This window comes from Eucalyptus grandis, chromosome 2, assembly GCF_016545825.1.
Source record: "Eucalyptus grandis isolate ANBG69807.140 chromosome 2, ASM1654582v1, whole genome shotgun sequence".
In the NCBI taxonomy this organism is placed as follows: Eukaryota; Viridiplantae; Streptophyta; class Magnoliopsida; order Myrtales; family Myrtaceae; genus Eucalyptus; species Eucalyptus grandis.
In genome coordinates this window covers 18,469,771-18,487,688 of record NC_052613.1, presented here as the reverse complement: position 1 = coordinate 18,487,688, position 17,918 = coordinate 18,469,771, and the positions used below count along the sequence as shown (strand labels likewise).

The window sequence follows — 17,918 nt, the reverse complement described above, 5'->3', positions numbered from 1 at the left end:
ACATCGAGCCATATCGAGGAGGTGGTGCTAGGGACCCATTGTCTATTTCTACTGGTTCGATTACTCGACGCGCCGAAGCAATTCAGGCAAGCTGTTAGTCTCATGGTTCGTGATCTTCGGCGTGGAGATGGCCTTGGATCAAATCTTGAAGAATCTTGGAAATCTTGGCGCAATTTGATTATCTGGTCACCAAATATTTGACCAAGTTAATATATATATATGACGCATTAGATTTCTAGGGTTGGTTTTAGGATTTGTGTGGTGGCTAGAAAGCCTATATAAAGGATTTGCCAAATTTCTTTGGGGAAAGAGATATATTTTATTTTTGAGGAAAAAAAATTGGGAGGTTTTCTTTTCTGTTCTTTTGAGGACTTGACCTTATCAAGATTCCCTTGTGACGGTCGATTCGACTTATCAAGCAAGATAGCGAATTCTTTCGCTCGTGGCGTCTATAACGTTGGTTGGTTGACACGTGTTCGTCAATAGGTCACGTTCATACCGAGGTTGCCAATCACAAGTTCGATTGGAGGTTGAGGTTCGCAATTCGCACCATCCGGGCCTTCGTAGAACAATCTTTCCGCAACGATTCACATCAATATGGCTGTTTCAATGAGTGAGGTTCAAACCTCATGGCCTAGTGTTGCGGCAACAAATGCTGCAAGCTTTCGGGCTGAAACCATCTATGGTGGTACCAGTAGAAGTCGCTTGACTGATACACTGGGGATTGTTTTTCAAGGAAGCACATATCCAATGGTGTATGGTTCAATTTCTAGTGAGATGGTTTAATAAGCTTTGCCTAATTTGATGATACCATCTCCAATAACTTCAAATGAGAAACTGTATGAGTTAACTAGTGTGGGCTTTGAGCAATGGTAATAGAAGATGTTCTTCTATTTGACCACATTGAATTTAGTCAAGTACTCATTAGAGGTGTGCTCAATAATTAGTCCAGATGAGCAAGATGTCATGATGCATGGGGAGCTGGAGCCTTGGAAGCACAAGGATTTCCTACGCCGAAACTATATCCTTAACTGTCTAGCAAATTCCTTGTATCATGTTTATTGTAACATTGAAACTACTAGACAATTATGGGAGTCCTTAGAAAAGAAATACAAAGCTGAGAAATTTGTGGTAGCCAAATTCTTGGACTCAAGATAGTGGATTCTAAATCTGTCATGAACTAGGTCCATGAAGTGCAAATGATTTTGAACATCCTTGTTGAGGAAATGTTCTTAGTGAATCATTCCAAGTGGTGTTTATTATTGAGAAGCTGCCTTCGGGCTAGTTAGACTTTAAAAATATATGAATGGCAATAGGAAAGAGATGAGCCTTGAATATCCCATTCCGTGCCTCATAATCAAGGAAGATAATAGGTGGAATGCATATCCTTCTATGGAACCAAAGGCCAACACTATTGAGGTTTCCAATTCCAAGAAAGATACAAAGAGGAAAAAGTTCTTTCAAGGAAAAGGCAAGCATAATGAATAATCTTGAAATTCCAAGGGACATGTTTTGTTTGTAACAAGCTTGACCATCGGGCCAAGGATTGCAAAAAGCGCTTGAACAAAGGCAAGGACGATAGTGTAGTCAAGTAGCTGAATTTGATAGATTAAACAGAGGATGAGAGACTGATTGTTGTGGTTGTGTATGAGGTATCCTTGGTATTAAATAATACTAATTGGTGGTTGGAAACAAGTACCACAAGTCACATTTATGTGGATAAACACTTGGTTTCATCTTACAAGAAGGCTGAGGAAGAAGAGAAGTTTTATATGGCTAACTCCATATTAGCAAATATTGCTAGAAGAAGAAAAGTGATCTTGAAATTCATCCTTAGCAAGGAAATCACCTAGCTAAATGTGCTGCATATATCGATGATCCAGAAGAATCTAATTTCTAGCCCCATACCTGTCTAAAAGAGTTTCAACATTTTATTGGAATTGGATAATTTTGTACTTTCCAAATAGGGTGTATGTGGGAAAATGGTACTTGTGTAATGACTCGTTCAAAATAAATGTGGCTGTCATTGATGTAAACTTGAAATTCTTGTACCCAAAGACTATCGATAATGAGAAGTCTTTGGTTTACACTATTGTGTTTTATCTATGGCATAGTCTTTGGTTTACACTATTGTGTCTTCTTATTTATGGCATGGTAGATTACGACATATAATCTATGCTACAATGAAAAATATAGCAAAATTGGGGCTAATTCCAATGTTTGAGTTGGATGTCCATCACAAGTATAAGACTTGTGTTGAGGCTAAGTTTGTTAAAAAAACCATTCAAATTGGTTGAAAGATCGAGTGAACCTTTATAATAATCCGTAGTGATTTATGTGATTTAAAATTTGTAGAAAGTAGAGGTAAAAAAAAAGTATTTCATCACTTTTGTAGATGACTTTACTCAATTTTGCTATGTTTATATGTTAACTAGCAAATATAAGGTTATGAGCACGTTTAATAAGTATAAAAATGAGGTCGAGAACCAACTTGATAAATGAATTAAAGTGCTTATGTCACGATCTCGACTCCATTCTTAGGGTCTTGAGTGACAGGGGTTATTTCACGACGTCTTAGGCTCATCGCCATCTCGATTCATTTTGTTATCATGCACATGCAGAAATGTGAATAAATAACTCCTCAGACAAACAACTGCTGGAAGATTGGGATAAATGTTACACAAAACACACTAGTTTATATTATGACAGTACTTTTACAAACCTCTTTTCTATGGGGTTCTCTTTCCTTTTTGCATCACACTACAAGTTTCCATAAAGGCCAAAGGAAATTACTATCTCTTTGAACATGACTACAGTTCCCAAAATTGACGTGAGACTTCCATGCCTACAAGACTGAAAGATGAGAAAGTGAGTCTTGGGAACTCAATAAGTAAAATTCTTAGTTCTCTACTAGGAAAATATCTTGTCATCAAAGTCTAGCAAGTATAACACTTGCAAATAGTGTCGATGGCAGATTAACCACAAATCATATGTCATGCTTTATTTAAACACATGCCATCCATGTCAAAACTACCATCGGCTTAACAATAATTCATGGTCATGCATAATCGGCATTCGTGCAAATTTATTTATCTTCGTCCTAGCTCGACTGGAGCTTCTAGCTTATTGTTGGGCTTCCTGGCTCGACTAGGGCATTTCGGCTTGACCAAGTCTTCTTGGGGCTAGCTTCTCTAGGCTTCTGGTTCAAGACCTAGGCATTCTGGCTCAACTAGGGCATCCTAGCTCAATCGAGGCATTGCCACCAACACTATGTGGCGGCATGCATTTTTTTTTCTCTTTAAGTACAGACGTATATACATCATACAAGTTGGTTCTTATCTTTTCTCTCAGCCGACACATGCATGGCTCGAAGGTGTGCTCATCTATACGTGTGTGCCATGAATTCTTATACTACACAAGTAAACATGTTGAGAATGACCCGTGATTTGTGATTTGAATCAATCACTAAGCGTTGATCCTTGCACCGGACACGGTTCGGAAATGGCATGTCTCAATGCTAATCCAAAACCTTGAGGCTTGGGTACACCTCACTTTCATGAAGATCCTTAAGCTCAATGGACCTCGGCTTCTACCCGACATGAACATACTTCATGCCGTGAATGACCCTTAGGTTGTGGCTTGATGCAAACGTCAAGCACAATGTCCTCACACCAACAAAGGCATAAAACTGGCATGGGCTTGAGTGATCCTCATATTGATCAAGACTTAGAGATTGTGACGGTACTTAATATGTGGCAAGTAAAGTATGTCTGTCTCTGTGATATACCTTCGATTGGTGTTACATGTTTCTTGGACTCATTTCCACGTTCGTTTTTCGGTATTTGATTCGTTCGAGTATCGGTTTGATTTTTAGGAATTTATTTCCTACAGCATCTAAACTTTGAAAACTTCAAGTTGACTTCTTCAAATAAAATTGAGTGGAAAGTTTACTTATTCATGCTTTTTGAAATTTATAGAGATGCACTTGATGAATGCAACGGAAGATATATAAAACCCAACGTCTTGATCATGCTCGAGTTTGGCTCAATTCAATGATGAGGCTGCACGAGCTTGCAATAATTCAACGGTAGAATCACTCTAGTTAGACTTGAACTCGAAAAGAATGAAAGTGAGTTGGACTAAATAACATATTTAATCACAGTAGCTCTTGGGTAAGTTGAGTTATTTACACTAGTTAATTTGTTGACTTTGTCAATTACAGCACACAAAACCAAGGGAAAGTATCAGCAGTCCCTAAACCTTTACAAAAGGTTTAATTAGGTCCCTAATTTTTTTTTGTACAATTAGATCCTTAAATCATATACTTTCATATCCGACATGGTCATTTCATTAAAAAAAGAAACAAAAGTACTAACGTGACACTTAAGTCTTTCAGAATGTAAATACGATATTCTGTGTGGCATTTAAAACTTCTTTAAAGAGAATTACACAGAATTCATAAATATGGAAATTTTTTAAAAAATAAATATTAAAAAATGAAAAATAAGGAAATTTGATAAAAAAAAGAAGAGAAACGAAAAAAGAAGTATCGTTACTGAAGTAGGGGAGACGCTTGGATGGGAGGTGGGAGTCCCAGACGGCATGCACTCAACGACCCATGTCGTGCCGCAAGGCTGCCGCCCACCCTAGCCAGCCAGCCCTCTATTCCCTTGTGCGTAATTATTAGTTAAGACTTTTTTTTTTTCCTTATCCGTATCAGCACTACGTTTAAAAATAAATAAATGTCACCAAATAAGTTAGTGCTGTCAGTGCTAACTTATAGTGCTGGGGCGACATTCTTCATTATCATTCCATCTACACATCTATAAGGAGGGTCAACTTGAACTAAAAGATGTATAATTTCGAGGACCCAATTTACACACAAAAATGATTCTGGAACCTGGTTGAACACTTTACAAAAGTTCAAAAAACCGTCGTTCCTTTATCCCTTTATCCCTAAAAAACAGGCCCATTATTTTATTTTTTTGAGTTAAATCTAGTTGTGAGTTGTATTCTTTACTGAAATACATTATTTTGACGCAAGGGATCATTCCTATTAGCCGCACTTTTGTAGAAGTCTTAACATGTCTTCATCATTGATTTGACCTATATTAATAATCGAGAAGTGGTTGTGACACTAGTGGATATATCGTGTAGTGTATATGTTATAAGGAGCTAAAGAAACGTCCCCCTCCCCACTCTCTTAAAAAGAAAAAAAAAGGTCAAAAGGAACACCAAGCACGCGAGAATTTCTTCCTCTGAATACACAGATCATGCTGTCGACGCACTTCTGCCTGAGATGGGCAGTCTCGTTGACGCACTTGGTTACGAGGAGCTCTGCAGAGCAGAGACCCCGGAGCGCGCCAGTAGCTGCCGTAACGACCCACGGCTGGATTATATACGGATGGATCATGGTAATTAATGGGTTTAGTCTATGACTTGATGGGATTAAGTGGGCTCGTCCGCCCATGTTGGGCCTAAAAGCCCGACTTGCAAGATAATGGCTCATGAATGAATAGTTGAGATATGAAATGATGCGTTGAGGGTTACGTCTTTTGGATGAAGTGTTACGTTGAAAATTTACATTGAAAAGATACGTCTTTTGGGAGGAAATGTTTTAAGAGAGAAAAAGAAAAAGGAGACGTACCTTTTGGTGTACGTATGTCTTTTTCTAGAAGCAGAAAAACTCTCCCCCTCCAAAAAGTGACGTATGGACATTATTCTCACATTCAGAATTCTCTCCGCCTAAACACAACGGTATGCTCCTTGATAGAACGGAATCATAATTATTCATCGATATTCAACATTGGTGTTTAATCTGTGAAAGACAATGTACGCTCGATTTTATAGAGTAAATTTTATCGGTGATACATGTTCTTTCTGGGCTCGTCTTCCATGTTCGTTTAAGGGTTCGATTGTGTATCGGATTGGTTTTAGGGAATTTGTAATTCCCAGCAGTAATGAATCAAGACGTATCTACAGCCTTCTTCAGCAAATTTGCAATCTTGTGTTTATTTTATAATAATTTGCAATAGTGACAAAACATGTGAACCAACACCGACCGTGTTTATGTGGGTCCTACTGCAGAGTCCACGTGATCAATTGTCCATATGGATTTGACAAGATCCGACAAGATCATACAGTATCTTCCTGTTACTTTTCTTTTATATTGCTCTCTTTAATCGTACAAAATTCTGTCTGTCAAAAAAAAAAATCGTACATGTTGGGAATGACTGATCCCCGAAATACCGGATTCAACACTAAATCGAACCCCTAAATCAATGCGGAAGACGAAGCCCGAGAAAACACGTATCACCGATCGTAAAACACACCACGGAGTCGAGCGTACCTTGTTAGCCACAGATTAGACACCAATGCCGATAGAGGAAGAGAAATTTGTCCTTTGTTCGATTCGATGACGCTTGAAGGGGAGAAAACAGTGGCCTTGTGCTTACTGTCCTTTTTGTTGTTGGAGAGAGAGCAAGGGAGAGAACGTACATACGTCTGTTTTTCCAACCAGTGTCTTCTCTCTCTCTCTCCTCCCTTTTATACCTTCCCCTTCCACGGGCCCTATTCCCGTGGGCCGGGCCTTTGGGCCCAGCATGGGCGGACGGGCCAACTTAGGCCCATCACTAATTAAAGAATCCATCATCTCCCACTCGCACATGGTGGTCCAAAACCAACATGGGCGGACAGCCCTACTCATCCCCATCGAGAAAATCCATCATAGACTCTCACTTAACATAGTGGGCCGAACAGAATCCTCTTTTCCTCTCTTCAACATTCATACCGGTGAATAATCCGTGCGACCAGCATACTTTGAGAGCTCGTTGCCATACATCTGTTAGGAATATATAGCAGCTCATAATGGGCATTTCACTCCGAGTAGATTTAGTATACAGTACCCTAGATCGATCGATCACATTTATATCTCTCTTGATCTCTTTTAAACAATGATATATATATATATTGTATTCACAATTATGATTATCCCAAAGATAGTCATAATTGGTTAACCGGTGAATACAAAACTACAATGTGATTCTCCAAAATCGATCTTCCTCTTTCCTTCAAACTCTCAATTTCAGTTCAGCTTGCTTTTCTAGAAATGCCCCATTAGATCGAATCAAACTCATGACCATTGGCAACATCCTAAGATAGCAAATACTAAATAGAAATCTTGAGAATAAGTAAGAGTCATGAGGGGACTAAAAAATTGAGGAACTCTTTTCCTCAAGAGTCTCACACGACATAAAAAGTTGAGATCAAACTTTTGCCACTCTTATTGGTCGTCTCATGCATACGTAGTATGAAATACGTATTATGGTATCAACTCCTTTCCCATGGAGCGTATGTCTATACCTTTCAATACCGTACAGATGATAGTTCAGACATACCCAATGTCTAACTTGAGTTCACGTATCTACTCATTTACAAAATTCATCGAACTCACATCGGCATCTTAGACGAGATAAAGTAAAATATGTGGGGTATTTTACTTTCGGACATAGTAAGTATTATGTCCTCATCTCAACACCCATTAAGGCGACATACGTATTTTAAGCTTGAGCTCTCGATTATCACCTAGATAATAAGCTTAAAAATAGTCTCATCTCTATCTATCACACAGAAATAGAGGCGATTACCCGTGTGAGTGGGCTAATCTTATATCTGTCCGACATACTTTCTCAACTTAAAGTAATGCACCGAGCATTAAGATGCATAAAGATCAAACAAAGATTCATAGGCATTAATGATGAAAACACAAATTCATCAAATGTGAACACTTAGGGAAATTACAATATTCAGTACATCAACCTCTACGCAATCCTAGAGATTTCATATGGCCACAAAACACATCTCTAGGTACTGGCTTTGTCATAGGATCTGCTACCATTCTATGCATAGTATGTACTCTAAGTTCACATCTTTTCGTGCAATCATATCCATGACAAAATTATACTTTGTATCTATATGTTTGGTCTTGTCATGATATTTTGGATCTTTGGTGTACACTTTTGCTGCTTGGCTATCATAATTAACCAACAATTAATCTGCAGCACTTCCAATAACACCTAAATGATCCAAAAAATCTCTTAAGCCAAACATCTTCTTATACTACTGCTGATAATGCCACGAACTCAATTCCCATCGTGGACAAGGCTATACACTTTTGTTTCTTACTGCTCCAACACATGGTGCCATTATTTGGTAAGAGAACAAACCTAGAGGTAGATTTCCTTTTATTTAAATCTCCTCCCCAATCATCATCAGAATAGCCTTAGAGTCGCAGATCCTTTCCATAATAACTCAGCGTATAATCAGCAGTCCCATTTAGATACCTTAGTATTCTTTTAACGGCTTTCCAACGTGCTTGACCTGGATTGGATTGGTATCTGCTCACCATTCCAACTACATAACATATGTCGGGTGTTGTACACATCATAGCATACATCAAGCTCCCAACAGCACTAGCATAAGGAACATGTTTCATTTGTTCCTTCTCTTGTGGAGTCCTTGGACACGCCTATGGCTCAATCCTTCGCCTTTTGCAATAGGAGTGTTTATGGGTTTACAATCCCATATCATTCATCTCAAAATTGGAAGACAACCAACTTTTGACAGTATGAACAAACTCCATATTACTTCCGACAATTAGTATATCATCAACATATAATGATATGATCACAAATTGATCCTTGGATCTTTTGATATATATACAATGATCCTCATCTATCATTGTAAGATCATATGCTATTATGGCATTATGAAATCGTATATACCATTGTCTTGACGACTATTTAAGGCCATATATCGACCCCCAAAGTCGACATACCTTTTCTTCTTGGCCTTTCACTATGAAACCAGCAGATTGTTCCATATATGTTTCTTCCTCTAATTCTCTATTGAGGAAAGCAGTCTTTACATCCATTTGATGTAACTCAAGATCCATACCAAACACTATTGCCAGAATTATGCGAATCAAGGTAAATCACACTACAGGAGAGAATGTATCTTTATCATAAATATCTTCCTGTTGATTATACCCCTTCGCCACAAGGTAAGCCTTATGCCTTTCTATCGAGCCATCAGCCTTTCGCTTTATTTTGAGAACCCACTTGTTCCCAATAGCTCTGCGTCCCTTTTGAAAGATCAACCAGTTCCCAGACTTGGTTTGATTTCATTGACTCTATTTCCTCTTTCATTGCATAAATCCATTTTTCCTTACTAGGGCAATTAAGAGCCTCATTAATATTTCTTGGCTCATCCTCATCTTGTGGAGCAACAATAAAAGTTTCCCTGTCAATGTCAAAACATCGACGGGGAATACTTTGGCGACTTGTTCACCGTATGGGAGATTGTACACTTAGCACATCATTCCCCATCATGCTCCCACTTGGATTAGGTAATGATGATGTCGTCACATCAGGTGGTTGCAATTGAGAATGAGTTGAATTCAATTCATCACTTCTCATATTACTCCCACTTGGACGAACTCCACTAATATCATTATCTTGATCCAATATTTCAAATAGGAAGTAATCTTCTCCTATTTCGCCCCTTTTAGGAAATTCATCTACTAAGGATGTGACATCCCATGATTCAAAATTCAGTTATTCTCCCACTTTCCTGCTCACCTATGAACATATACCATTTCGAGTGTTCGCAGTATCTCATTAAAATACTCTACTTTCATTTGGGACCATATTTCCCAAATTTGTGAGAGGATTCATTATAGGCAGCACAACCCCATGACTTAAGAAAACCTAAGTTCGGTTTTCTACCTGTCCATAACTCATATGGAGTGGAACTAACTGATTTGGAAGTCACTCGGTTAAGTATATAGGCAGCAGTTAACAACGCATCACTCCAAAAAAGTGATATGTAAGTTAGCATGCGCCATCATGGACCTAACTATTTCCAGTAGGGTTCTGTTTCTTCTCTCTGCAACACCATTTTGTTGAGGAGTATATAGAATAGATAACTATCTTTCTATTCCTTTTTCATCACATAATTTTCTGAACTCATCAGATAAATATTTTCGACTTCGATCGAATCTAAATACTTTTATTTTCTTGTCTAATTGATTTTCAACCAAGTTCATAAACCTTTTGAAACAACATAATGCTTCAGATTTATGAGAAATCAAATAGACATATCCGAATCGAGTATAATCATCTATAAAAGTGATGAAATAAACAGCCCCATGCCTTCTTCTCACATTCATTGAACCACAGACATCATAATGGATTAAATGCAGAGGAAATTCAGCTCTTTATCTTTTCCAAATGGTTTTCTTGTCGTTTTCCTTCTAGGCAATACTTACATATGGACAAATCGACTTTTCAATATTGCCCAACAAGCCCTCTTTGGCTAGTCTATTCATATGTTGTTGGCCAATATGACCAAGTCTAGCATGCCACACATTCACATCATTATCACATGAAGTAAAAGACGTGAAACAAGGGAATAACATATTGACATCACCACAGTCAACATTCAGTACAATAAAACCATCCAGAAAGTGACCACAACCACAGCAGTTTGTATCTAAACACAAATCTACACCTCTATTATGGAAGTTCATATAAAAAACAAGTTTAACCAACACCACAACAGACGTTAAATTTTGACGAATCTCTAGAGCATATGGAACGTCATGTAGGAACAAGATGCGTTCACCACGCATGTTCAATTGGCAGGTGCCAATCCCTTTAACTTCATTTCTGGAGTTATATCCCACATAGATCCACTTAGTTCCAGTCGGTATCGTCGGAATTCCACGAAGGATTCTTTATCCTTCGCTACAGGGTCTGTCTTTCATGAATCTACAGTCCATAAAGGATTGAATTCAGCCAATAATTCAGAACTTGACACATAATCAAGGTTCTCAAATGTACAAGAGGTGTTTACCTACTTTGGCTCACAACAGTCGCGAGCATAGTGACCCTTCTTGTCACAATTGTAACACCTCACCCTTGACATTTTCTTCACTTGAGGACGTTTTCCTCTCTTGTGTTGGTTAACTCTTGATCTCTTGCAATAAAGACTTGATCCTTTGCTTTCCCACATATTGAATGAATCAATACGTTTGCGCTTAGAGCTCAAAGCCCTTTCTGAGCTAGAACCAGCATAGCCAATGTCTATTTTCGGCTCAAACGCCGATAGTAGTCCTCTATTAGCTCAATGTGGCGCACAACATCCTCTAGATCTTCCATAATATGGTCAAGAGCTTCTAGTGCTTCTAGCTTTTCCAGCACATATTGAATCTTCGTATTCAATATTCCACAATCGTTGCCGTTCATATTAGCAATTATGTTCTTAGTTGCTGAAACCATCGATCTGAACACATCAGACTTATATGCACGAATAATTAATGCCTATCATTTATGCATCCCTTTTGCACAGGCTCATCATATTAATGAACAATTTCAAGTAAGGTTTTAGAATCAAAAGGTCACTACGTTTCCAATCATCCTCCAAAAATCCTAACTTAAAACTATCATTAATATGATTGTCATATGCAAAATCAATTCTATGAAGCTACAAAAACTTCTAAACTACCCACTGCTAATTACCCACAACAACCAGCAATAACAGAAAGCAAATAAAATCTAATATCCAATAATATAACAATGCTTTCATATGATACAACTAACATATCAGTTGCTACATCAACAACAATCAGGTAGTAAACATTGCATAATTAATCAAAGAAATAAATAGGGAATGTCCCTTCTAATCTATCAGTCAAAACATCTGAGAAAACTGAAGGCACATTTGCCAACCATTGAAAAACTTTTGGAGAGCATTCATGTCGCCACCAAGGCGCATTCACTTTGCGCCACGTAGCGCACAATCTAAGGGTTGAAGTTTTGGCCAACTCAATCCTATAGTACTTTCTTACAAAAGCTTCCACCAGCCTCCTATAACCCGACCACGTTGACCTCCCATAGCCGATCTAACACTGCTTGCCATTCAGGTGGAAGAGTGTTCAACAAAGCCGGTACCTTCTCAAAATCCGGCATAAGATAACCATTATTGATGATTTCATGTATCATCTGATTGACCTTGACCACATGTGATACTAAATCACCGTTATGCCACCGATAATCAGCCAACTCTGTCATCAGCCTTTTAAGTCTTGCATTTCCCTCGTCCGTTCTCGGGATTGCAGGTATCCGTACATAACGCATCATAGTTCCTGCAATAAATGCAGAATTAAAAAATGGATCACTTATAATCCATAATTAACATAAGGGAAAACACATAATTTTTCAAAATTCATGCAACAAATGCAGGATAAATAATGGATTACATATAAACCACATAGGCATATATGAAAAAGAAACAAATTCCCTTTTTTTTTTTTTTTTCGGTCAACGGTCAAAGTCAACGGTCAACGGTCGGTCAACGGTCAAGTCGTCGGACCGGTCGAACCGGATGGACCGGTCGGGCCGTCGGGCCGGTTCGCGCGAACCGCCCGCACGTGCCGCGCGCGTGCGCGGGATGACGTCACGCAAACGTCACCCGACACGTGCCGCGCGTGTGCCGGGCGTCGCGGTTCGGGTCGGGTCGGGTCGCCGGCCGGTGACCGCCCGGCGAAACGTCATCGGCGATGACGTCATCACGTGACGTCAGCACGCGTCGGTCCGCGACCGGCGCGTGTCGTTTCACCGGTCTCCGGCGCGCACGTGCCGGTTCGTCACCGGCGCGTGTGGCGCACGCGCTGGCCATAGCCAGCACTTCGGGCGCGTGGCGCCCATGCGCAGCGGCTTGTGGCTACGTAGCGGCTTGTGGCTGCGCGTGTGGGCGCGTGCGGCGTTGTCCTGCGATGCATGACATGTCGCCGGACTCGTCTCGACGTCGCCTTTCACGCAGTGCCTTCAGAATTTGATTCGGACTTATGGAAACTCAGAAAAAAGGACGTACAGTGCTCGGGTGTCGGGATTTCACGCCCCGATCCGTACGGCTGAGAATTTTTTTACGAAAAATCAATGAAAAACATCAAATTGATCGGGAAAACGTGAACTAGGGCTCGATACCAATGTTGGGAATGATTGATCCCAAATACCGGATTCGACACTAAATCGAACCCCTAAATCAATGCGGAAGACGAAGCCCGGAAAACACGTATCACCGATCGTAAAGCACACCACGGAGTCGAGCGTACCTTGTTAGCCACAGATTAGACATCAATGCCGATAGAGGAAGAGAAATTTGTCCTTTGTTCGATCCGATGACGCTTGAAGGGGAGAAAACAAGGGCCTTGTGCTTATCAGTCCTTTTTGTTGTTGGAGAGAGAGCGAGGGAGAGAACGTACGTACGTCTGTTTTTCCCAACCAGTGTCTTCTCTCTCTCTCTCCTCCCTTTTATACCTTCCCCTTCCACGGGCCCTATTCCCGTGGGCCGGGCCTTTTGGGCCCAGCATGGGCGGACGGGCCAACTTAGGCCCATCACTAATTAAAGAATCCATCAGTACAAAATTCTGAAATTTGGCTGGTTGAGTAGCTCCACCATCACCCACTAGAAACCGCTCATAGTATATGATTCGGGAATCCATTGTACGGTCTTGCGTCTAGTTAATCCGGTTCATCGCAAATGTCCATTTTGTGGACTCTAAGTGTGGAGCCAAATTTAGAGTAATTTTCTTTTTCGACAAGTGAGGTTTTATTGATGGTATAAAGGGCAGGTGAGCTACCCTGCTACATGCTCAAGTCATACAATTCAAACGAGACCCAAATGCTAACATAAGAAGTTGTAGTTTCCCTGAGATATTTGTGCAGGGATGACATCATTCTTAAGAAGTCTTCCTTGGACAGCTTTTTTTATTGACACAATAACATTAGCACTAATGACCTTAGGGTAATTATACCTCACACGCTACGTTTTTAGGTATCACTTTCAAAGGATGTAGCTTTCTTAGTATTATTCCCACCCGCTCTTTCATGTCGAGGGTCTTTGGAGTTGAACCATCGCCTAGCTCCCAATCGAAATGGTAAAGCAGTGTTGCAAGACCAAGATGAAGCACCCTATCCGCCAATGAAAGTCCGACGCATATTCTTCTGCCTGATCCAAATGGAATTAGCTCAAAGTTTTGACCCTTGTAGTCAATTTTAGATCCCATGAACCTCTCTGGTTTGAATGCCAATCGGTCCTCCCAAGCATCGGGGTCTCTTCCAATGCTCCATCCATTCACGAAAACCTGGGTATCTTTGGGTATATCAAAACCCATGAATTTGGTTTCCTTTAGAGCATTTCGTGGGAGAAGTAAAGGTACTGGAGGATGCAATCTTAGGGTTTCCTTCACCACGGCTTGCAAAATGGCATCTTTTCCGTGTCATTTTCTTCGAGCTTTCTGTTCAACTCCACAACCTGGTCAATCTTATATTTGGCCTTTTTCATTGACTCGGGTTGGCGGAGTAGCTCCGTCATCGCCCACTCGATGGTGCTACTTGTAGTCTCCGATCCGGCGAAAAACATTTCCTGCACCATCAAGTAGATCCATTTAGTACAAAGATTAGGTCTTGGATACCACAAGTGTCCGAGTCTCGTCCTATAATTAAGAGATTCTCTTTGGCTGGAAAAAGTCACCCTCGAATCATCAGTTCAATAGTAAAAATTATCATGCTTCACCTGATCAACAATCCTGATCAAACACAGCAGTTCCTATTCCAGCGGGTCCAACCATTTCAACCACGGCATGAAGTCGGCTATGTTAGGCTTGCTGGCCCACTCCATGACCCGGTTCATGGTGTCATAGAACTCAGGCCCGTCCTTTGATTTTGGGTCCAATAGATCTCACTAGAGAACCATGTTGCCCACCACATTAAATGCCAGGAGAAAGAGGAAGCGGGATAAGTCGATTCCTTACTCTTCATAAAATGATTTTTTTTTTTATGATTAATTATAATAAGAGGCTGTATAGCAGCACGTAACATATTAGACATGAAAAAAATTTATAGCACCAAGTGTCGCAACTAGTTAAAAAGAGGGATATAGTCGAATCGAACTCTAAGCTATTCATGAGCTCTACTTGACTTACTGTGAATGATGTGATTGAGGTTTCGGGAGAAATTTCTACTCGCCGATTAGACCCAAAGCTTGTTCCAAAGGTTCCACTTCGCTTTAAATTAAAGGATAGTGGGGAGAGAAGCGTACAAGAAAGCCCCTACTCCTAACATGCGGAGTTCTACCCATTGTTTATTTCTTAAAGGATAGTGGGGAGAGAAGCGTACAAGAAAGCCCCTACTCCTAACATGCGGAGTTCTACCAATTCTTTATTTCTCAATGGCTTGAACGAATCCGACGAAGAATCCCTTGCTTGATAGGGCTTGAGGTTAGAAATCCAAGATGAAATCTCAATGCATCGGATGTGGAAAGTGGCCTATCAACTACCAATGTTCAACACAAAAGGTCGAATTTTTTTAAGCTCAAGTCAAACTTAATAAAGTGCTTGCTAAGCTTGGTTTCGACTCTGCTTCACTAACAAAACTAAATTAGCATCTAAACTCTTAAAACTTCAAGCTGACTTCTACAAATAAAATTAAGTCGAAAGTTTACTTATGCACGCTTTTTGAAATTTATAGGGATGTACTTGATAAATGCAACGGAAGATATATAAGACCCAACTTCTCGATCATGCTTGAGTTTGGCTCAATAAAATGATGAAGCTACACGAGCTTGACATAATTCAACAGTAGAGTCACTCTACTTCAGCTCGAATTCGTAAAGAATGAAAGCGAGTTTGACTAAATAACATATTTAATCCCAATGTCTCTTGGGTAACTTGAGTTATTTACACTAGTATTTAATGTTGACTTTGTCTACAATACACAAAGCAAGGGGATAAAACTATCAGCGGTCCCTAAACTTTTACAGAAAGTTTAGTTAGGTCCCTAATTTTTTTTGTACAATTAATTCCGTAAATCATATAATTTCATGTCCGATATGGTCCTTTCATTAAAAAAGAAAACAAAAATGCAAACGTGGCAGTTAAGTACTATTAAATGCTAATATGGTATCCTACGTGGCATTTAAAAAACTTAAAAATAGAATAACACAAAATTCATAAATAAGGAAATTGAGACACAAGATAAGTATTAAAAAATGAAAACTAAGAAAATTTGAAAAAGAAAGAAAAAAAAAAAGAGGAACGAAAAACAGAAGTCTCGTTAGTGAACTAGAGGGCAGACATCCGTGAAATGTGGCTACACTAAAAAAAAAGAAAATTATTGGGCCTGTTTTTCAGGGATAAAGGAGCCATGGTTTGTCAACTTTTGTAAGATGTTCAATTAGGTTCCAAAATCTCTTTGTTTGTAAACAGAAGTCCGACGCATATTCTTCTTCCTCTCGTTGCCGGTGGTCGTGCGACCTGTCTAGGTGACGCCGATGTCACGCCACCTCAAAGAGATCGAGCCTGGGGTGGCGCATAGGCGCTTGGATGGGAGGTGGAGGTCGCAGACGGCAAGCACCCAATGACCCATGTCGTGCCTCGAAACTGCCACCCGCCCTAGCCAGACGGCCCTCCATACCCTTGTGCATAATTTATTAGTTAGATTTTTTATTTTCTTATTTTTCTTATCCATATCAGCACTATATTTAAAAATACTTCATGTCACCAAATAAGTTAGTATAATCAGTGCTAGGGCGACGTTCCTCATAAACATTCTATCTACGTATCTACGAGGAGGGTCAACTCTAATCAGAAGATGTATAATTTCGAGGACTAAATTTACAAACAAGAGAGATTCTGGAACCTAATTGAGCATCTTACAAAAGTTGACAAACCATGGCTCCTTTATCCCTGAAAAACAGGCCCAATATTTTATTTTTTTTTGAGTTAAATCTAGTTGCAAGTTGTATTCTTTACTGAAATACATTATTTTGATGGAATGGATCCTTCTCTCCTAACCGCACGTTTGTAGAAGTCTTAACATGTCTTAATCATTGATATTAATAATCGACACGTGGTTGTAACACTAGTAAAAATATCATGTAGGGTATATGATTTTGGTTTTACTTTGATACTTTAGAAGAAGCTTAAGAAACGTTCCCGCTCCCCCATTTCTTTGGAAAAAAAGAAAAGAAAAGAAAGTCAAAAGTAACACCAAGCACGTAAGAAATAACCCGTTGTTAATTGTTTAACCGCCATTTCTTCCTCTAAATACACGATCACGCTGTCAACGCACTTCTGCCTGAGATGGGCCGTCTCGTTGATGCGCTTGGTCACGAGGAGCTCTGCAGAGCAGAGACGTCGAGAACGCGCCGAGCCGCTGTAACGACCCACGGCGAGCGAGCCTTGGTCGTAGCCGAGAGCCTTCAATGCATGGGGACACTTGCGGTCCGCGAATGCCAAGTCGTGGCCCTTGAAGAACTCTACGGCAGCCTGAGCTGATTGGATCACCATGGTGTTTATGGAACCGAGCTTCAACCACGTGACAGGTGTTGGAGAAATCTTCATGGAGTATTTTGAAGCTGACAAAACGTTTCCATCAATCTAGTCTGAAGATTTGCAGACTCTACTATTTAAAGTCTGAAGACCTTTGGACTGCCAGACTCAAGACTCAAAATTTATTCTCATTGACAGTTTCTAATCTGTTGAAGAAAGGCTATCCAGAACTGAGTGTTTCATTAAGGATTTGACCTTATCGAGTGGAGAAGATCTCTTGGCTGGATATGACATAACGGATTCCTTTATTCGAATCAAGATTGATTAAGGATCCGATGATTGACAAAGTATACTTGGAAGGTTCTACTTATAGAAACCGAGATCCTGATTGTATGGGCGAGCATGACTGATGGGCTATCGACATGTTCCTTAAATAGCTCGAATGATCTTCCTAATTGATTCTGTCCAATGAGAAGGTTGGAAGAATTCCTTTGGTAAGTGCCAACGGGTATGATGGCATAAATGA

The 17,918-nt window shown here is 39.9% G+C and overlaps 1 protein-coding gene across 1 annotated transcript; it reads right to left on the bottom strand.

Annotated features, from left to right (window-relative positions):
- Positions 1-13,870: 13,870 nt before the first annotated feature.
- Positions 13,871-17,464, bottom strand: LOC120290547 (iridoid oxidase-like). Its single transcript, XM_039306844.1, has 3 exons — positions 17,150-17,464; positions 14,377-14,487; positions 13,871-14,248 (listed from the first exon to the last, which is right to left on the bottom strand). The coding sequence occupies exons 1-3, from the start codon at positions 17,462-17,464 to the stop codon at positions 13,871-13,873; spliced, it is 804 nt and encodes a 267-aa protein (XP_039162778.1).
- Between the last annotated feature and the right edge of the window lie 454 nt (positions 17,465-17,918).

Coding starts and splice junctions, on each gene's coding strand:
- LOC120290547 (XM_039306844.1), bottom strand. CDS start 17,464: ATGAAGATTTCTCCAACACCTGTCACGTGGTTGAAGCTCGGTTCCATA. Junction 14,488..17,149: donor ATTTAGAGGAAGAAATGGCG/GTTAAACAATTA, acceptor TTGATGGTGCAG/GAAATGTTTTTCGCCGGATC. Junction 14,249..14,376: donor CCAAATATAAGATTGACCAG/GTTGTGGAGTTG, acceptor AATGCTCTAAAG/GAAACCAAATTCATGGGTTT.